General features: G+C 46.7%; 1 protein-coding gene across 5 annotated transcripts in view; it reads right to left on the bottom strand.

Annotated features, from left to right (window-relative positions):
• Positions 1–22,476, bottom strand: part of LOC139279906 (ephrin type-A receptor 7-like) — a 634,755-nt gene that overhangs the window by 266,536 nt on the left and 345,743 nt on the right. For all 5 annotated transcript variants that reach the window (XM_070899215.1, XM_070899214.1, XM_070899217.1 and 2 more), the window contains one exon: positions 14,117–14,452. In XM_070899215.1, the coding sequence (XP_070755316.1) occupies positions 14,117–14,452 (336 nt within the window). The remainder of the gene's footprint in view (positions 1–14,116; positions 14,453–22,476) is intronic.

Raw genomic sequence — 22,476 nt, forward strand, 5'->3', positions numbered from 1 at the left:
AATTATTTCTACCGTATTTAGGCGTCTTATTCCCAGGCCTGCACAACAACAAAGGACCCTCCCTGAGACTTTGACCAACATCAGGTTTCAACTGGCCAATTGAGCGGTCGCTCCCAGAATGACTGATGTTGACAATATCATGATCTGGGTCAGGTCGGCCAAGTCTGACTTTCACCTCCCCGCAACTCAAGGCCACCAAAAAGTTTCTTTCTACTGAGCTTCTATTTCATGAAAAAGAAATGAAAACGGAGCTGGGCAGTGCACGGAGTTAAAACAAAGTCTTTCCCCTCTGGAAACTAAATTATTTTCTAGGCAAGACTAGAATCCGACGGCTGTAAGACCCCAAAGTAAAGAGAGTAGACAAGTTCAGGTTAGTGGGTGGGAGCCAATAGCACAGTCTGCTTGCCACGTGACTTGTATTGTCACTAAGTTGTCTACCCTAGGTTGATGGATGCTGGGAGGTCACATAGGTGGATCTGCTGGGTTTGGCATTAATTTACACAGTAAGATAGGGTGGAGACTTTACCCTGTTCCAACCCATACTAAGTGCAAAGGTGCTAACCAGAAAATCCACAATGAGGCAGCAAAAAAGGACAATCGAGTGTGCACATGCAAGTGTCAGAAAAATTCAAGCAAGTTGCATCCAAGGAGGAAGCTCTGAGCACAACCTGTGCTCAAACATTAGCACAAATATACAAAATCTGAACAAGGTCTCCACCGGAATGGGATACAAACCACTAAAGGAATTGCCCTTTTTAAAAATTCATTTCTAGGATGTGGGCGTGCGTCACTGGCATGGCCAACGTTTATTGCCCATCGCCAATTGCCCTCGAGGAGGTGGTGATGAGCTGCCTTCTTGAACCGCTGCAGTCCTTCACCATCACTTCAGGATTTCTCAACCCTGAAATAAGGAGGAGCCAAACAGACAGAGGTGCACCTGGGTAAAGGGTTCCCGAATGCTCTCACACCATTAACTGGTTCCTCGGATAGAGGAGCATTAGGGGTGTCGGTTGGAGACCACCCTATAACTGCTGTACCTTTCAGTATGATCTCATCACCAGCTTTATGAAGGGTGAATCAGATGAGCCGTGGTGCCTTGTGTGACCATCACTCTTATCCCTGGGTTCCTGCTTCTCCCCGTGATACACCCTTATTATTCATTCTTGGAATGTGGGCGTTGCAGTCAAGGCCGGCGTTTAGTTATTCAGGATGGCAGGTTTACTTCCGTAAAGGGCATGTGTGAACCAGTTGGGTTTTTACAACGTCCCAACAGTGGCAAGGTCACCTTTACTGATATCAGCTTTTTATTTCCAGATTACTATTCTTTGTTTACAGTTGAATTGAAATTCTCAAACTCTTGTTCTCCAGATTATTAGTTTAGGTCTCTGGATTACAAGTCCAGCAATATAACCACGGCTACTGTACCTGGATGTGAGCTTCTCTTTTCCCTGCAATGTAGACTAACATTGCGTAATTTAAAAAAAAATCAAATACTAAAAGATAGTGCCAGACACTTAGATATAAAGAAATAGAAAGAATGTGCAATTATATCGACCCTTTGAAGACTTCAGGACATCCCAAAGCGTTTTACTGCCAATGAAGTACTTTTGGAGTGTAGTCACTGTTGAAATGTAGGAAACGCAGCAGCCAGGTTGCGCACAGCAAGCTCCCATACTTAGTAATGTGATAATGACTGGATAATCTGTTTTAGTGATGTTGGTAGAGCGTCTGCCTGCGGTTCACAGACCCGACACCAAGCGGCGGGCCAGCCAACTAACATCATTTAGAGATAGTTTAAAGGTATTTAAAAGAATTTTACCAGGTACTTACCATTTTTCCAAGTTTTCTTAGCAGCCTCCCATCGCTCAGGCTTCACGTCAGGTAAGTGTGTCGGGTTCTCAATGACTCTCCATTGCTTTGACTAGTTGACAGCTGCAGAAGTGGTATAAAAGCCACCATTTCTCAGCTGTTTACTTTCCAATCTCAGAGGCTGAAGTCTTCAGGATTTGGAAGTCACCTTTGAGCTGTATGCAGTTTGAAAGTGTTTGCGGTGAACTCTCTATTCAGTGTCACCTCCTTGGAGCAACCTCTCTCACCATTGACAGATCGCTTCTGTCATCTTAACTTTAGCTGCCATCTATTCCATCAACATTGGTGCCCTTGAAAAAAATCTCATCTTGATCCTCAGAATCCCACCACAATCAGCCCCAACACCAACATCACTGAACACACCAGCATCACCAACAACACCAACCTTCTCCCCAATCACGTGATGCTGCACAGGGTACAGGGCACAGCACCACATTGCTGCCCGGGACACCAGGGATGGCCTCACCATGGCCAGATTTACTTCACTTGATGCTGTTCACCCGGGCTGCCACATGATGCGCCAGATTGGCACCACCCCACACCAACACCATAAAGCATCTCTACAATGCCCAAGCCATTCCTTTCACACACATCACTATTGTGGGGGTACATTATGTCTCGCCATTCACTACAACTCACTAAGCCACTTCCAAAAGTGTACACAAATGTGTCCAAGGACACAAAAGGGATGAAATTGCCCTTTTTTATAGCCTCATTACCCATCTCTGGGGGGCGCTAATGGGGCACAATGAGGTATCGCCAGGGGGAAGGGGTCGACAGTGCCTCTGGGGAAATTTCCCCGGAGGTTTGGGGGTGGTGTGTCAGTAGTGTGCACACCGACCTCGTTGCGCCCCGCAGGGAAAATCGCTCCACGGGCGCCAAGGATGGCGCCGGCCGATGTCACCGCTAGCGTTGCGGGTCAAAAAGCTGGTGGACATCCACCGCCAAGGTACCCTTTAAAGGGGAGGCATTTGCACTGTGGGCCACCATATTTATCTGTCGGCCGAAGAATGGCAGCCCTCGCCTCGACCGGGTCACCATCCTGTAGCCTGGCGCTCCGTTATGGGTGCCGGGCTGTTGGCCATTCGTGGGTGTCCCTGGTGGTCCAGTGGTAGCCGCCAAAGGGACTGCAGAGCACGCAGCGGCCCTCCGCTTTAATTAAAGGGGATGGGCATTCTGCCACATCATTTCTACGCGGAGATCCTCTACCGCCCAGGAGCGCGCCTCCATGGACGCAGAGTGCCTCCAATAGCATTCTAACTCCCTTGAGGCATGGATGGGCCGTATTCCGCGTGAGTGTGAGGGGTGGCCAGTGAGATGGGGATGTGATAATGCAGATAGAGAGAGAGATGGGTGGAGGTGCAAGGTAAGTTGGTGTGAGTTTGATGTGCAGCAGTACGGTATGGAAAGCAGAGTGACGGGGATGTGATGAGAGGCACAGCAGGATGAAGTTGAGTGTGGCTTTGCAGTAACGTTTTGTGATCTACTGAGATCATTGAAAGGTTTGCGCCACTGCAGCCAGGGCCTCCTGACGACAACCCTGCTTGTGCCCTCCTGTGCAATGTGCAACCAGGCTGTGTTGATCTCCTGGGGTGGTCTCTTCCACCATTGGAAGGGACGGGAACCTCCCTGTGTGCTGTGATTCCCTCCATAAGCATCTGGAGGGAGTCATGGGAGAGCACCTCAATGCTGCAGAACAATGGCAGCACAACTGTAAAAATCAATGTGGACATGGTCCCTTTAAGGAAACCAGCTCATGTCATCAAATGATGTCATCAGACCTGCTTCCTTTTAATTGGCCGGGAAGCTCAGAGGGCGGGCTTAACAAGCCCCATCAAGGGAAGATTATTTTCACAGTGTGGGCTGGAACTGAGAGCGGGGTCACCACCCGTCACTGACCCTGGACTCATCACGGTTGGCGAGATCGTGGCTTTAAACTTGATTTGCGCTGAACGCAAAGTGCGCTTAACGCAAAGTGCGCTTAAAATTCCGTAATCTTTTGCACTTGTTTGCCCAATTTTGGGCGAACTGTGCTGAAAAAGACAGCACAACCTCGTGGAAACTCCTGCCCACAGTGTTTTAAGGGACTGGAATCTTATTTTCTGGTGAAGGTATTTGTAATCTCCAGACATACAACTCTTTTGGGGGACAGAATAAACAGTTAGATCAAGTGCCCCCTGATCTGGGGGACACGCCAGACACTTTTCAACTGCCCCTTTTTCAAAAATATTTTTTTTTGTTTTTTGTTTTTTTATGGGGTTTTTTGAGATTTTTTTGGGGGGCATTAAAATCATATATTTTACAAGTGCCCCCTATAAAAGGGGAGGGGGACACTAAAACCGGCAATTAAAACAAATTAAACTTTAAAACATATAAAATCAAATTAAAATTTGGTTGCCAAGGGTAATGATGCACTCCAGTCCCTCTGGCGCCCACCTCTCACGGAAGGCCGCGAGCGTACTCCATCTCTAGGGACACCCTGGCGCGGATGTAGCATGGAAGAGAGGCAGGCAGTCAGGCTGAACGACCCCCTCGACCCCCCCGCTGCCTGGACCGGCTGATGGCACCCTTGGCCGTGCCCAGGAACAGTCCTACGAGGAGGCCCTCGGACCTACCTGCTCCCCTCCGCACAGGGTGCCCAAAGATCAGGAGTGTGGGACTGAAGTGCAGCCAGAATTTCAGGAGCAGCCCCTTTAAATAGTTGAACAGGGACTGCAACCTTGTACATTCAATAAAAACGTGGAACACGGACTCTTCCAGACTGCAGAAATTGCAGGCGGCCTGGGAGCCCGTGAACCGGCTTAAAAATTTGTTGCACGGGACTGCTTCGTGCACCACCCTCCAGGCCAAGTCCCCGATAAATAGTGGGAGGCCCCTGCGTAGAGTGCACTCCATCAGGGACCCCCGCCTCCTCCGGACAGCAAGATGGTACGCCATGGCGTGTCCGGACGGCAGGCGAGGATGGCAAAGTTGAGAGTGTGCAGGAGCAGCCCGTACAGGAAACCCCTCCGCGCAGAACTGAAAGGCACGGAGGGGATTTCCCCGAAGCGGCTCAAGTTGTGAGGCGCCGGCTCCCAAGGGAGGTTTCGGGGCTTGGCACCGATGAGGAATTCCGTCTGGACGGTCTCCAGACATACAACCCCCACATCGTACATCTGGCCTCCCTGCTAAGATCCATCCAAAGGAACTGCTAAAGCACAACTGCAATATTTATATAACATAAGAACATAAGAAATAGGAGCAGGAGTAGGCCATATGGCCCCTCGAGCCTGCTCCGCCATTCAATAAGATCATGGCTGATCTGATCATGGACTCAGCTCCACTTCCCTGCCCGCTCCCCAAAATCCGTTATTCCCTTATCGTTTAAGAAACTGTCTCTTTCTGTCTTAAATTTATTTATTGTCCCAGCTTCCACAGCTCTCTGAGGCAGTGAATTCCACAGATTTTCAACCCTCTGAGAGAAGAAATTTCTCCTCATCTCAGTTTTAAATGGGCAGTCCCTTATTCTAAGATTATGCCCTCTAGTTCGAGTCTCCCCCATCAGTGGAAACATCCTCTCCTCATCCACCTTGTCAAGCCCCTTCATAATCTATCATGTTTCGATAAGATCACCTCTCATTCTTCTGAAATACAATGAGTAGAGGCCAAACCGACCCAACCTTTCCTCATAAGTCAACCCCCTCATCTCTGGAATCAACCTAGTGAACCTTCTCTGAACTGCCTCCAAAGCAAGTATATCCTTTCGTAAATATGGAAACCAAAACTGCATGCAATATTCCAGGTGTGGCATCACCAACACCCTGTATAGCTGTAGCAAGACTTCCTTGCTTTTAAACTCCATCCCCTTTGCAATAAAGGCCAAGATTCCATTGGCCTGCCTGATCACTTGCTGTACTTGCATACTAACTTTTTGCGTTTTATGCACAAGTACCCCCAGGTCCCGCTGTACTGCAGTACTTTTCAATCTTTCTCCATTTAAATAATAACTTGCTCTTTGATTTTTTTTCTGCCAAAGTGCATGACTCACTTTCAAACATAATACTCCATCTGCCAAATTTTTGCCCACTCACTTAGCCTGTCTATGTCCTCACACATTGCTTTTTCTCCCATCTTTGTATCATCAGCAAACTTGGTTACATTACACTCAGTCCCTTCTTCCAAGTCATTAATATAGATTGTAAATAGTTGGGGTCCCAGCACTGATTCCTGCAGCACCCCACTAGTTACTGATTGCCAACCAGAGAATTAACCATTTATCCCGACTCTCTGTTTTCTGTTAGTTAGCCAATCCTCTATCCATGCTAATATATTACCTCCCAACCCCGTAAACTTTTATCTTGTGCAGTAATCTTTTATGTGGCACCTTGTCAAATGCCTTCTGCAAGTCCAAATATACCACATCAACTGGTTCCCCTTTATCCACCCTGTTCATTACATCCTCAAAGAATCCCAGCAAATTTGTCAAACATGACTTCCCCTTTATAAATCCATGCTGACTCTGCCTGACCGAATTTTGTTTTTCCAAATGTCCTGCTACTGCTTCTTTAATAATGGACTACAGTTTCCTGCTTTTTGTCTGTCTCCTTTTTTTCAATAGGGGTGGTACATTTGCAGTTTTCCAATCTGCTGGGACCTCCCCAGAATCCAGAGAATTTTGATAAATTACAACCAATGCATCTGCAATCTCTGCCGCTACTTCTCTTAACCCTAGGATGCAAGCCATCAGGTCCAGGGGATTTACCCGCCTTTAGTTCCATTATCTTACTGAGTACTACATCTTTAGTGATTGTGATTGTGGTAAGTTCCTCCCCCCCTTGACTATCCACTGTTGGAATACTGTTAGTGTCCTCTACCGTAAAGACTGATACAAAATATTTGTTCAGAGTTTCTGCCATCTTCACGTTCCCCATTACCAATTCCCTGGTCTCGTCCTCTAAGGGACCAACATTTACTTTAGCCACTCTTTTCTTTTTTATATTCCTATAGCAACTCTTGCTATCTGTTTTTATATTTTGTGCTAATTTACTTTCATAATCTATCTTCCCTTTCTTGATCATTTTTTTTAGTCATTCTTTGCTGGCTTTTAAAAGCTTCCCAATCTTCTGTCCAACCATTACTTTTGGCCACTCTGTATGCCCTTTGTCTCGTGCATGTGCAGAAGGGATTATCTAACTTTCATTCATGGGATGTCAAGGCCAGCATTTATTGCCCATCCCTAATTGCCCTTGAGAAGGTGGTGGTGAGCTACCTTCTTGAACCGCTGCAGTCCGTAAGGTGAAGGTGCTCCCACAGTATGGTTAGGGAGGGAGCAATGTTCCCTTTAAGCTGCGTGACCCCGTCTCCCGTGCAGCCGGCTCTTCAGTAGGAAAAACCGTGCAGCGCGGTGTTTTGAATGGGCTGCACTGCCCCTTTAAAGGGGCCATGCACCCAAAAAGAATTAATGGGAACATTAGTAGAGAGTTCCAGGATTTTAACCCAGTGATAATGAAGGAACTGCGATATATTTCCAAGTCAGGATGGTGTGTGACTTGGAGGGGAAATTGTATTGGGAAACCTAGATACAGATTATTATTTTTAACAAGATAACAGAAGAGGTTCATAGCCTACATTGTTTTGGAATTCGTTAGCAATGATTGTAGTCTATAAGTGGGGAAAACTGGTTTCCCGTTCAATGAAACCAGTGTTCATTATCAGCGATAGATCAATATTTTGAAACTTTTCAATGTTACTGTTTCAGCTTTGGTAAGCAACACAGCACCGGTCTGTCTGATAAGGATAATACTTATTTCAGTATATAGAGGAAACAAAGCCTGGCGTAAAGGTGGTCCCTGCTGCTGTTTGTGCAGCTTAAATGGTCACAGTTTTGATTATAGCCCAATTTAGATAGACACTAGCTCCTGGGATTAAACCAAAGGCTTTTTTATTCTAAAGTATGACAAAAGCACCTATTGAAAAAAGAGAGATTGCATAAAGTCACTGATGCCCGCTTTCAGCTTAACATTTTGCTTCCACAGCAATGTATGTCAAAGTCCAGCTGGTCCTCTGAATATACTGCTTGCATGATAAAAATCAGTCTATTCATGGCAAGCACACTAATATATAATGGATGCTTAACCACCTGGCTGCACTAAACCGTTTCTTTAATTAGTTTCAGCAGCGTTTTATGTAATCACTCTGACTCAGATCAATAACCTAGTATCAAACCAAGATATATAGAAGTATTGAATAATTCACAGAGGCCCTCAGTCACTCCTCACCTTGCCGTGGAAACATGCAGGGTCTGCACTTAACAAAAAGCCAGGATCAAATATTTTCAAATCGTTTAAAAGCAAAAGCTCAATTTTCAAAATGTTGCTAAGGCTCCAGGGTCCCTTTTGTCAGACGAACAATGGTGGACAGGCAAAGTCCCTCTGGTCTATCCAGGCGGCCTCACATAACTGCGATGCCTTGTGCATCACAATACCAACACTTGCCACGCCACCTGAAAGCCATGTGACCTCCTGGGAGAGGCAGAAAACCAGAAATAAACCCAGGCCAACTGGGGGATAAAACACGGGAAAATTCCGCTCCGACCTCTGACTCCCCAAGTGATAAATCGACTCTGTAACATTTTATGCGTACATTTTATTTTTTTCCCTGCACTCGATACGGATTGGCTGGGAAAGGGACGTATCCATTCCTGCCACTTAAATTTTAGTCCCAGTGCAGTCTGCAAAGCAAAGAGTTGAAAAGAAAGGAAGGAATAACTTGCATTTCGATACTGCCTTTCAGAACCATAGGACTTCCCAAAGCACTTCACAGCCAATGAAGTACATGGTCACTGTTGTAACGTAGGGAAATGCGACAGTCAATTTGCGCACAGCAAGCTCCCACAAACAGCAATGATATAAATGACTGGAGTATCTGTTTTAGTAATGTTGGTTGAGTGATAAATATTGACCAAGATCATCATCATCATAGGCAGTCCCTCAGAATCGAGGAATATTTGCTTCCACTCTAAAAATGAGTGCTTAGGTGGCTGAACAGTCCAATATGGGAATTACAGTCTCCGTCACAGGTGGGACAGATCGTCGTTGAGGGAAAGGGTGGGTGGGACAGGTTTGCCGCACGCTCTTTCCGCTGCCTGCGCTTGCTTTCTGCATGCTCTCGGTGATGTGACGCGATGCACTTCCTCCACTTAGGGCGGTCTTTGGCCAGCGACTCCCAGGTGTCGGTGGGGATGTTGCACTTTATCAGGGAGGCTTTGAGAGTGTCCTTGTAACAGTTCCTCTGCCCACCTTTGGCTAATTTGCCGTGAAGGAGTTCCGAGTAGAGCGCTTGCTTTGGGAGTCTCGTGTCTGGCATCGAACTATGTGTCCAGGTACCAGGGGATAACTCCCCTGCTCTTCTTTGAATAGTGTCATGGGATCTTTTATGACCACCCAAGAGGGCAGACAGGGTCTTGGTTTAACGCCTCATTTAAAAGTCGTCACCTCTGAATGTGCTGCTCTCCCTTAGTGCTGCGCTGGAGTGTCAGCCTGGATTATGTGCTCAAGTCTCTGGACAAGGAGTGAACCTAGCCCCTGTGGAGAGACTTGAAACATGCTTAAGATGTCGGATCATAATCTGGTGACAAAATGCTGCTAACGATCGCTCTAAAGCAGTTATGGACTGTGGGCCTGTTGAATTGTCATCCATGATGCAGGCAATAACTCATTGTGCCTCATCTCTTAAAGATAAAAATCGCTGTATCTATTTAAGTAAGTCAGTAATCTGAGTCACTATTTCCAATTAGCAATGTCACTGTCACCGTTTCCCTGTGGCTGCAATCGGATAGCAGAAAGCGGCACTTTGAAACCCTGTCCTCCATCATTGAAACGCGCATACCTGGGCTGTAAATCAATTATGCGGCCTAAAAGATTGTGGAATTTTGGGCGCAAGGGAGCTCCGTGAGCAAGTGCAATACGCCCAAATCTCCACAGTCTTTTATGGTCGTCTATCGATCCCTCCATCTGAACACATCTCCACCTATAAAACTGGCCCCATCCCCGAGTTACAGAGCCTCTGTTACAAGTCTGCAGCCATCGCACTTGCTCAGAGGCTATCCTTAAAATACGGCCAGAATTTCCGTGCAGCAGGAACAAAAACATGGTGAATTTTTGCAATTTTTTGTGCGGCTTTTAAAAATCATTCTTGTATTTACTATTTCATAAGAACGTAAGAAATAGGAGCAGGAGCAGGCCACACAGCCCCTCGAGCCTGCTCCACCATTCAATACGATCATGGCTGATCCGGTCATGGACTCAGTAACCTTTTATGTGGCATCTTGTCTCCAGTTCTTCCTCTTAACTTATTGCTCAACAGATCATTTTGTTCATCCTTTAATCCATTGATCCAACCTGTATTTTCCTTCATAAACAACCCATAGCAATTGCAAAGTGCTGCAGTGCAGAGCGACCTGGGGGTCGTTGTGCATGAAACACACAATGTTAGTATGCAGGTACAGCAAGTAATCAGGAAGGCAAATGGAATGTTGGCCTTTATTGCAAGGGGGATAGAAGTCCTGCTACAAGTGTACAAGGTATTGGTGAGGCAACACCTGGAGTACTGCGTACAGTTTTGGTCTCCGTATTTAAGGAAGGATATACTTGCATTGGAGGCAGTTCAGAGAAGGTTCACTAGGTTGATTCCAGAGATGAGGGGGTTGACTTATGAGGATAGGTTGAGTCGGTTGGGCCTATACTTATTGGAATTCAGAAGAATGAGAGGTGATCTTATCGAAACATATAAGATAATGAGGGGGCTTGGCCAGGTGGATGCAGAGAGGATGTTTCCACATAGGGGAAACTAAAACTAGGGGACATAGAATAAGGGGCCGCCCATTTAAAACAGAGATGAGGAGAAATTTCGTCTCTCTGAGGTTTGTAAATCTATGGAATTCTCTGCCCCAGAGAGCTGTGGAGGCTGGGTCATTGAATATATTTAAAGTGGAGATGGATAGATTTTTGAGCAATAAAGTAGTAAAGAGTTATGGGGAGCGGGCAGGGAAGTGGAGCTGAGTCCATGATCAGATCAGCCATCATCTTATTGAATGGCTGAGCAGGCTCGAGGGGCCATATGGCCTATTCCCGCTCCTATTTCTTATCTTAAACACACTTCATGATCTCCTTTTAAAACTTACTTCTCTTGTTCATCCCTTTTTGCTTTGGATTTTCACAGGGGTCCCTTATTTCTTTTTATCTCTTAATTGCCCCCCTTTTACCCCTAGGTGCATCCTTTACAAGTTTACTTTAATCTTTGTCCCCTTTGATTGCTAACTTGTTTCTCCATCTCAATAAACTGACTTGTTTTATCCAACTATGACCAGCATTCCCCATGAACTTGATTTCTCCTTCAAACTTTGCTTCTGCCTATGCTGTACTTTATAATCCTCTTCAGTACAGAGATCTCCTTATAAGTCCTCCTCCCCTCTTCAATTTGACTTGGTCTGCTGAAACTGTTTGGGAAGCTCAGAGTGAAGCTTTCAGTAGCTTGCTCGTACCTCAATTTCATTATTGAAGTGGTGATTTGGATGACTTCCAACAGAGTGCATCCTCCACTATAGCTTATATATTTCTGGAGATTAATCTTTGTCCATCCACCTTGATGTTCGCAGATTCTTGTCAATTTCATTACGACACCAACCCATCCACGAGAGCCATGCTGGTGAATCCCCTCGTATCATCTGAACAAATCACTTCTGTACCCATTCCATGGCTTCCACACCCTTCCTAAAGTAGTCCACCCAAAACTGGACACAATATTTGAACTTATAGCCTAACCGATGGTCTGTATTGGTTCAGCATTAACTTCTTACATGGGAATTACAGCACAGAAACAGGCCATTTGGCCCAACTAGTCCATGCTGGTGTTTATGCTCCACACGAGCCTCCTCCCACCCCTCTTTATCTAACCCGATCAGCACATCTTTTGCATTCTAATCTCTTATTTATGAAACTTAGGATCCAAGCATGGGGCAGATTTTTGCCTCCTCGCTGCTCCGTTTTTCGCCCCGGAGTGGCGGCAGGCGGTGAGGTGATCTGGGCGGGCCTCGGATCCGGTTTTGCGGTGGCGCGAGCAGCACCGCCCGGAAGAGCTGCGCTGTTGTGCAACGCCTCTGGTTGTGATACCGGCATAGGTTTTTATTTGAGCCCGACCCGCCCGCCCCGCACTGACCGCCTGGGAAATCAGGCAGTCCAATGATACCGACAGCAGAGAGGTAAGTAATGAATTCCTAAGGTAAGTGTGATTGCTTTATAAAAACAATTTTTTAATGCAATTGTTGTGGTGGTGTGAGCAATGTTTTAGGAATGTTTTTATGGGTTTTTTTTTAAGCTCCCCCTCCACCCCTCCCAGGCATTCCTCGGAGCGCCCCCAACCCAGCTCTTTAGCTCGGGAGTTTCCCACCCTAGCGCCCAAGAGAGGTGTACAACGCCTCCCTTAGCGCTGCGCCCCCTGACTCAGGGCCCAGCTGCCCAATGTTACTGACTGAGGCGCAAACTGTTCCCGGTGCCGACGTATACCGACCCATCGCCATTACCGCCCCGAAATCATCAGAGCCGAAAATCCAGATCCACATGTTTTATTTTTAACAGCTATAATAACTAATCCTTCACACTTACAGCATTGCACATCGAAATGCCTAAATGTTGCTGCTCTTCTACTCCTTTTAAAGATTTCCATTTCACATTCCTCTGCATTAAATTTCATCTGACATCTACCTGCCCAAACTGCTAGCATCTCTATATTACTCACTAATTCCAATACTCGAGTATGTGTAGCCTTCTGCAGACCATTTCTCAAAAACCATTTACAATAAAAGCCATATATTTAGAGGATAAATCTACAATCTAAATTCACACTGCTGCAGTTGGAAGAACTAATGTTTTCTGAGATAGACAGACTCTTGAACAATAGGGAGGAGAGTCGAGGGTTATGGGGAACCGACAGGGAAGTGGAGTTGAGGCCAGGATCTTATTGAATGGTGGAGCAGGCTCGAGGGACCAAATGGTCGACTCCTGCTCCTATCGTGTTATAGTCAAGCCGCACATTACAATGAGCCCGCGGTTTCGATTATCTGCTATGCGCTGGACTTCCACCCGCCACCCTGACCTCACCGTGACCCTGACTCCTCTTCCTGGGTCAGGGTTCACTATTTATGCAGTCACTAAGAGGGAGCCCGTCACTGCTGCACCGGTACATTCGCTGAGGCATTGGGAGAAACAAGAGCATAATTAAATGGGAGGGTACGTCCCAAAGTATACATCAAATTTTTTTTTTATTAAAAGGCCTCGAATTGGATACGAGCCTCCAAAAGTGAGGTTTTCGGGCCATTATGGAGGGAGAGGGGAGCCAGTACTGGTGCTCTCCCTCAGCCGAACACAAAGTATATACTTGCCACTCCTTCCACCAAGGCTCCTGGCCATACCTGGGCACGGCGGTGGCATGGGTTGAATGTAGGGAAATGGAGCAGCTTGCCAGACACCACCTCCCTGCCATCATTTGCAGGCAGTGGGCCAGGAAGGTTTCCGGAACATGGAGGTGGAGGTAGTGATGCCACATTGGGCCTCACCACCCAGTGTCGACAGGCTTTCTGCCACTACCCAACCCGGTTCAGGGTAGGGTAGCGAGAAGGAGTGCAGCACAAAGCCTCCCAGAATCACTGCAGCAATACGTTACGGTGCAGAGCGAGTTAGCACGCCACAAAAGAACATACGGGTGATCATTATTGATCATATGTATCTCATCTAAAGCACAAACCGCCCACCAAGAGAAGCAGATCTTCACGCTGCACCGTATACCTCCCTTCTTGCTTGGCTCACAGTGCATCTCATTAGAAAATAGTCAACTATAAGAAGCTACTTCTCATAAATAAGAGTGAATACCTTTAAACCTCAAGAAATCACTTGAATGTTGACCTGTAGCATTTTCCACAAGCAAGATTTCTCTTTAGCGGCCATGATAAATCATGGCGCTGCGAGTGGTACAACAGATGCATGATGGGATTGACTAGGTGCTTGGAATCCTGGTTCTAAAATGGCCGCCCTAGCAACAATAGGTCACGATGAGCCAATCTTTCAAAATAGTCAGTGCAGAAAGAGGCTTGTTCGGTTAGAGTACAGACATCAAATCATTCAAAGTTTTAGTGCTTACAATCATTTAAAGAATTCCAATTACACTTTTTAAGGAAACATTTTTCAATTAATAATCAGAAACCGTTGGCACTTACCTCCTTGGCTGATGATAACCGTGATCTCCACGTACATCCGCGGAACATGACTCAGGCCTGATACTCCATTCACGGCCTCCACCCTGAAGGTGTAGTTGACATACGGCAACAGGTTGACCACGGTGACGGCCGTGTCGACCAATCCCAACTGCTGGGGGACAAACGCCACGCGGCCATCGCAGGGCCCGCATGTCTGCAGCGCCACCACACACCTGCTGCACAGAGCGTTGTACGTGACGTCGGTCCGGCCCCCGCTGTCCTCGGGGGGATTCCAGTACAGGACCACCGCTGACTGCCTGATGCTGGAAGCGAGAGTTTGCGGAGCAGTAGGGGGTTCTGTAGAGGGGGGCGGGGGGGAGGGAGGAACAAAACAGAGCAACAGCGTCAAGTGCAGAAACACAAAACGGTTCTCTCTCTATTGCACTTGCCTGGTGTTCATGAATGATGGTTAAATGAGTTGAAACTTTACTTTTCATACTTAAGAGAAATATATGGTGAGGGTTCGACCTCAGGCCCCAATTACTTACGCTAATTTAGGCCCATTTTACATTCGGGCCCTCTTGGCAATTCAGTCGACACTCACTATGCATTTGATACTCAGCTCCCTTTATTTTTATTGCTTGGTTGACCCACTGCAGGTTAAAAAGGCAGTTGTAAAACCAATGCGGTGAGGTTTGCCATCGATCTCAAATTCTTAACCAGTATCGTCACTATTTCCACAGAAAGGGAGTTGATAATGTACCAGCTCAAACAGCTTGTACATTTGTAAAGTCAAAAACCCAAGAGACATCAATCAAAGCGCAAGATTTAAAAATGGAAATATCTGGTTCCCAAGGCGAGAGGTTGCCACTGAAATACAGCTGCAGTAAATGATGCTGTGCTACAGGGCCAGAGTTGCACTATGCTTATTGTTCCTTGTGCTATGGTGGAGCTTTTCAGCAGTGCGAGGGGGGAAAAAGTGTATTTTAGATCAAGGTCCCAGAGGTAAGCAGCTGTCCTACTTTATGTTTGCACTGACATTTTCACTGCCATTAGGAAAGTAAAAATTAACGATGTCCCATGCTGCGTTTCCGGGCCGTGAATAGCCCATCGGGAAAACGTACCCAACTGAGGCAAGGCTCAGTAAAAGAAGAGGATTCTTTTGAAATTTTAAACTGCAGGGCAAGTCGACCCTTCACATCTCACTCACATAGGGTTGCCAACCCTCCCAGATTGCCTGGAGTCTCCAGAAATTAAACACTAATCTCGAGAACACTGCTGTGAACATAGGGACCATAAAAATTGTTTTTGTTTTAACATTTACTTGTGAACATTTTTGTTTATTAGTTATAAAAAAATATTGGAATGGGGGGGGGGAGGTGGGGAAAGCTGTTTGACAGACAGTGAAGAATCATCCAATCAGGTAACGAAGAGTCTGTTGGCTTTCTCATTGGCCGTGGAAAGATGGTGCACCATGAAGATGGACGTGTCGGGAGACCAATGGCGGGAGCTTGGGGGCGGGGCAGTTGGAGGCAGGAGGTCATGAGATGACCCCCACCTCCAGGACTATGTCCAATCAGAGTTGGCAGCCCAACTCAAGTCTCACAACAACCAAGGCAGCCATGATTCAGGCAGAGGCCTGTGAGTAGTTTATCCACCACTCCGGCCTCTGAAAGGGGCATGTGGGAGAGGAGGATAAGTGGACGACAGAGATACTGAAGACTGGGGGGGATGAAAAATATACGTAGTTGATCATTAGTTAATGTAAAACTGGTGTGACTTAGTTTAAAGTGCGGACCATGACCTAGGAAATGAACGTATACAGGCACTGCACAGCAGGCAGTGGAGAACAAATCTGTTCTGATGGACTGGAAATTACTGGTAAATTGTATAACTCAGTACACAGATGGGTGCTGCTTTTCAATTTTAATACTGAAAATTGATTTCTCAAAATAGCTGGATTAGATTTACATTAATTCAGATCCATTAAAGCAAACAGGGTTGAATATCCTCAGCAGTTCCACTGACATCTTTTCTTCACTCAGATACGAATCCATTTAACCGTTCATATGATCATACAGCACAGAAGGAGGCCATTCAGCCCATCATGCCGGCTCTTTGAAAGATCTATCCAATTAGGCCCACTCCCCTGCTCTTTAACCATAGCCATGCAAATAGTTCCTTTTCAAGTAATATCCAATTCCCTTGTGAAAATTACTATTGAATCTGCTTCCACCACCCTTTCAGGCCGTGAATTCCAGAGCGTAACAACTCGCTGCGTATAAAGAATTCTCTTCAGCTACCCCTCTGGTTCTTTTGACAATTATCTTAAATCTATGTCCTCTGGGTATCGCCTCTCTTCCCACTGGAAAAAGTTTCTCCTCATTTACTCTAGCAAAACCTCTCATAATTTTGAACACCTCTATTAAATCGCCCCTTAACCTTCAATGCTCTGAGAACAACCCCACCTACTCTAGTTTCTCCCCATTACTGACGTCCCTCATCGGAAATAGGTCAGGCCAACATACGGCAGGGGCTGATCATAATTGTGGAATTTGGTTGGCTTTGTAAGCTTACAACCCTTACCCATGTCTGGGGGGAGGGGGCGGGGGTGAGGACTCCCCATGTTAGAACATAAGAACATAAGAAATAGGAACATGAGTAGGCCATATGGCCCCTCGACCCTGCTCTGCCCTTCAATAAGATCATGGCTGATCTGATCATGGACCCAGCTCCACTTCCCCGCTCGCTCCCTATAACCATTTATCGCTCAACAAACTGTCTATTTCTGACTTAAATTTATTCAATGTCCCAGCTTCCACAGCTCTCCAAGGAAGCAAATTCCACAGATTTACAACCCACTGAGAGAAGAAATTCCTCCTCATCTCAGTTTTAAATGGGCGACCACTTATTCTAAGATCATGCCCTCTAGTTCTAGTCTCCCCCATCAGTGGAAACATCCTCTCTGCATCCACCTTGTCAAACCCCCTCATAATCTTATACGTTTCGATAAGATCACCTCTCATTCTTCTGAACTCCAATGAGTAGAGGCCCAACCTACTCAACCTTTCCTCATAAGTCAACCCCCTCATCCTCAGAATCAATCTAGTGAACCTTCTCTGAACTGCCTCCAAAGCAAGTATTTCCTTTCGTAAATATGGAAACCAAAACTGCACGCAGTATTCCAGGTGTGGGCTCACCAATACCTTGTATAGCTGTAGCAAGACTTCCCTGCTTTTATACTCCATCCCCTTTGCAATAAAAGCCAAGATACCATTGGCCTTCCGGATCACTTGCTGTACCTGCATACTATCCTTTTGTGTTTCATGCACAAGTACCCCCAGGTCCCGCTGTACTGTGGCACCCTACATATGTTGCTCCTGCCGGCTTTACTGGTAGGTAAGTGATCCAATGGGGCCCAGGAGATGCATGAGTCTGGGACCCAAAAGAACCGAGGGCCCAGGGGAAGCACGGGCCAGCCCACACTGTGATATGTGTGCGCACTAGGTCCGTGCAGCAGAGCTGGTCTCCAGTCATCTTGGTTAATCCTTGCTACTGGACCAAGACCTAGCTCTGTCAAGCCCGTGTGGTGGCTAGTGTACAACGGTCGGCACACGTTAAAAAAATCCACGCACAGACATCTTCCACCCTCTAAAATGTAGTTCGGGATCTGCAATATTAGGTCCTTCATTGAAACACCTGTGAACTCATCCGTTTTTGGCGTGGAAGCAAGTCATCCTCGATTTGAGGGACTGCCTATGATGATGATGATGGAGGGTTGGTATACTTGAGGCTAACTGGTCCTCAGAAGGGCAGACATGGGCCCCAGCAGGAGAGCCAAGACAGGAAAGCAGCCCCAGAGAGCATGATTTTTTTTGTAAAGATTGAACAGTGTTATATAGGGGGTCAAGGAGTGGACTGCTTGGGGTCTCGGAGTCAGTGGGCTGGGCACCCAGGGCTAGTCAGACGACGGAGATTCTGGCAGCATGAGGCAGGATAAAGCAAAGATCAGTTGCACAGATGACCCTGCAAACGCGGACACAGATCTCACTGCCAAGATTGCAGGTACGGATGTTTGGTGTAAGAGCAGGGGGAGTGGGACTAATTGGATAGCTCTATCAAAGAGCTGGCACAGGCACGATGGACCGAATGGCCTCATTCTGTGCTGCACGATTCTATGAATGGTTCCACTGGATTCCTACCCGAACGACAGCAGGAATTCCTTTTTTTTTTAATTTGTTTTTGATGAAATTCATATGACAGAATTATTTCTTCCTTCACAACAAAATACAGGCTTAGTCAAACCACCTGCCCCCTCCTAAACTAATCATAACTGGTCAGTCCTGTCAGCATGAGCACACAGGCCATGCAGCCTCACACTTCCATTCTTTACAGGCTCACACCCCCTTTCAATACACATACCCTCACACTGTTCCATGTACACATTCTCAGTCTCACCATTCTGTTCAGTGTATACACCCTCCAATCTCACCATCATCACGAGCAAAATACTGCGAATGCTGGAAATTCTGAAATAAAAACAGAAAATGCTGGAAATGCTCAGCGAGTCAGGCAGCCTCTGTGGCGAGAGAAACAGAGTTAACGTTTCAGGTTGATGACCTTTCATCTGAACTGGAAGAAGTTAGAGATGTAACAGGTTTTAAGCAAGTACAGAGGCAGGGAAGGTCTGTGATAGGGTGGAAGGCAGGAGAGATTAAATGACAAAAGGGATGATGGTGCAGGGCAAAAGGGGACGGTAATGGGACAAGTGAAGAAACCTAAAAGATAGGTCTAGAGGAGGCATAAATTGGAATATTTGAATCATCAACAGTTGCCGTCCAAAAGAATGGGGGCAGAGGTTACGGTCTGAAATTGTTGAAGTCAATGTTGAGTCCGGAAGGCTGAAAAGTGCCTAATCGAAAGAGGAGGTGCTGTTCCTCGAGCTTGCGTTGAGCTTTGGAACAGTGTAGGAGGCCGAGAAGAAAGGTCAGAGTGGAGTGGAGTAGAGAATTACGCATTATCCAGTCTTGTCATCATCATAGGCAGTCCCTCGGAATCGAGGAAGACTTGCTTCCACTCCTGAAGTGAGTTCTGTGGTGGCTGAACAGTCCAATATGAGAGCCACAGACTCAGTCACAGGTGGGGCAGACAGTCGCCGAGGGAAGGGGTGGGTGGGACTGGTTTGCCACACGCTCCTTCCGCTGCCTGCGTTTGACCTCTTCACGCTCTCGGCGATGAGACTCGAGATGCTCAGCGCCCTCCCAGGTGCACTTCCTCCACTTAGGACGGTCTTCAGCCAGGGACTCCCAGGTGTCAGTGGGGATGTCGCACTTTATCAGGGAGGCTTTGAGGGTGTCCCTGCAACGTTTCCTCTGCCCACCTTTGGCTCGTTTGCCGTGAAGGAGCTCCGCATAGAGCATTTGCTTAGGAAGTCTCGTGTCTGGCATGCGAACTATGTGGCCTGCCCAGCGAAGCTGATCGTGTGTGGTCAGTGCTTCAATGCTGGGGATGTTAGCCTGGACAAGGACACTGATGTTGGTGCGCCTGTCCTCCCAGGGGATTTGCATAAACATTGGCACAAACATTGGTTTAAACATACATGACAGTCTGTGGACGTTAAACAAACATTTGTACCCAGAATGGGGGAGAGAATAATCATGTTGTTATACCTGCATTGTTGGCCAACACGATGTAGATGATTGACATGTGGCACTCCAGTTAATATTTTATTTAAAGTCCTGCTGACTAAATTAAATAAAATCTACTGCAGTTAGGCATGATTAATATTTATTCTTGATCATAAAGAGCTACAATGTAAGGACGTGAAACATTTATGCATGCAATAAATATTTTACTCTTCTCTGCAATTTTGGCTCTTAATCCGAAGTCAATATTGTAGAGGTCAGCTGATTTTCCAACAGTAAATCCCACTGAGCTTTACAGTATATAATATACACACCGCACTCTGGGGCAATTTGCAGCATTGACTGTTATTGCACGTGTATATTGATCCTACAAATCCCCTGGGAGGACAGAAGCACCAACATCAGCATCCTCGACCAGGCCAACACCCCAGCATTGGAGCAGTGACCACACTTGATCAGCTCCGCTGGGCAGGCCACATAGTTCGCATGCCAGACACAAGACTCCCAAAGCAAGCGCTCTACTCGGAACTCCTTCACGGCAAACGAGCCAAATGTGGGCAACGGAAACGTTACAAGGACACCCTCAAAGCCTCCCTGATAAAATGCAACATCCCCACCGACACCTGGGAGTCCCTGGCCAAAGACCACCTTAAGTGGAGGAAGTCCATCTAGGAGGGCGCTGAGCACCTCGAGTCTTGTCACCAAGAGCGTGCAGAAATCAAGCGCAGGCAGCGGAAAGAGCATTCGGCAAACCAGCCCCACCCACCCCTTCCCTCAATAACTATCTGCCCCACCTGTGACAGGGATTGTGGTTCTTGTATTGGACTGTTCTGTCACCTAAGGACTCATGTTAAGAGTGGAAGCAAGTCTTCCTCAATTCTGAGGGACTGCCGATGATGATGATCTGCATTAGCAACAACTGAGTAGCACACCTAGCCAGCACTGTGTTCCTCAGTCAGCCCTGTGTCACTGATTCCTGCACACAGCCTATTCATTCATACATTACAGCCTCATGAGCTAACTCGCACAGCAGAGGAGCTATGTACTCATTATCAGCAGAAGCCGCCTTGGTCTTTATTCGCAGTGAGGTGCAGGGAATGTTGTCATCGCAGGATTTTACAGGAACCATCACTAGTTATTTTCACAAGAGCACTCTTGAAGGAGAAAGAGAAGCAATTAATGCTCCACCATGTCCTGTGATTGCTGCTGCAAAAAGGGTGCATTTCAGGTAGACCGAGAACCCTTGAATAGAGCACGCAATGCTACTGAACGGCAAAGATTGAATGGTGAAATGACGTCGGTGGAACTGACACTGTGACTGAGCATGTTGGTCATGCAGTCAGTGTGTGTGGAGAGTGTGCTTCAGCTCAAGTGTGTCAGTGTGCTGTCACATCGGTGGTGCTAGTCCAGCAAAGCACGAAGACAGGCAGCTCCAGCTCAAGTTCCCAGGGACTGGGCAGACAGGTCAATAATAGAATTATCGGAAGCAAATCATTGTGGATGCTGGAAGCTGAAATAAAAACAGAAAATGCTCGAAATCTCAGCAGGTCTGGCAGCATCTGTGGAGAGAGGAAGAGAGTTAGCGTGCCAGGACTGTGACCCTTCGTCAAAACTGGAAGAAGTTAGAGATGCAACCGATTCTTAAGGAAGTGAAAGAAAGAACAAAAGGGAAGGGCTGTGATAGGGTGGAAGGCAGAAGAGGTTTAAGAGACAAAAGGGATCAAAAGAGATCATAGAATTATCAAGTTGTCTTTGCTTTTGATCTTGTTGTATCTTGATTTCTGTACTTAACAGAACACATACCGATTTTCAGATAGTGGTGCAATTGGGTTAAGACTGGTGCAAAAGCTCACCAGAATAGTAATGTGTACAATAACACACAATTTTCCTGGGTCACCCATTTGCATAGTTATTCACAGCTCCAGTTCTTCAATGGGATCACACCAGTGGTCGGAGCAGGAAAGTGCGGTTAGATAAAAATTAGAGGGATGCAGATAATTAAAAGGAAAATAGGAAAGCTGGTGAACAATGGTTGTTACAGCGTCAAAAGGCACCTCAGCCCTTTGACGAGGCTGGAGAAGGAATGGATGAAGTGACAGGCAAAATCGAAGGGAAATGAAAACGAACTTGCAGGGTCTGGAGCCAAGTGTCAAAAATGACCAACACCCTTGACGGTGCTCCATGATGTGGTTCCAAGGAGGGGGAGCCGTGTTTGCCACAGTCCTAAATAGCATGTTTTGTGACTGCTCTATAATGCTCTATCCTTCTTTCACCATCATTCAACACACTCGATCATTCCATCGCCCTCCCTGCCTCTCCTCCGTGGCATTGTCCTTGCTTGGTTTCATTGCTAGGGCTCTCAAAACATTCTCTTTCCGCCTTGAAAGACTTACCTCAGCAGTCCCCAAGGTATCGTCCTCGGCCCACTCAAACTTGGAAATATTACATTTGGTTCCCTCATCCAAATCATTTATATATATTGTGAATAGCTGGGGTCCAAGCACTGATCCCTGTGGTACCCCACTAGTCACTGCCCGCCACCCCGAAAAAGACCCATTTATTCCTACTCTCTGTTTCCTGTCAGTTAACTAATTTTCAATCCATGCCAACACCTGGAGTATTGTGTGTAGTTTTGGTCTCCTTACCTAAGAAAGGATATACTTGCCAGAGGGAGTGCAGCGAAGGTTCACCAGACTGAATCCTGGGATGGCAGGACTGTCGTATGAGGAGAGATTG

This window comes from Pristiophorus japonicus, chromosome 14 (genome assembly GCF_044704955.1).
Source record: "Pristiophorus japonicus isolate sPriJap1 chromosome 14, sPriJap1.hap1, whole genome shotgun sequence".
NCBI lineage: Eukaryota > Metazoa > Chordata > Chondrichthyes > Pristiophoridae > Pristiophorus > Pristiophorus japonicus.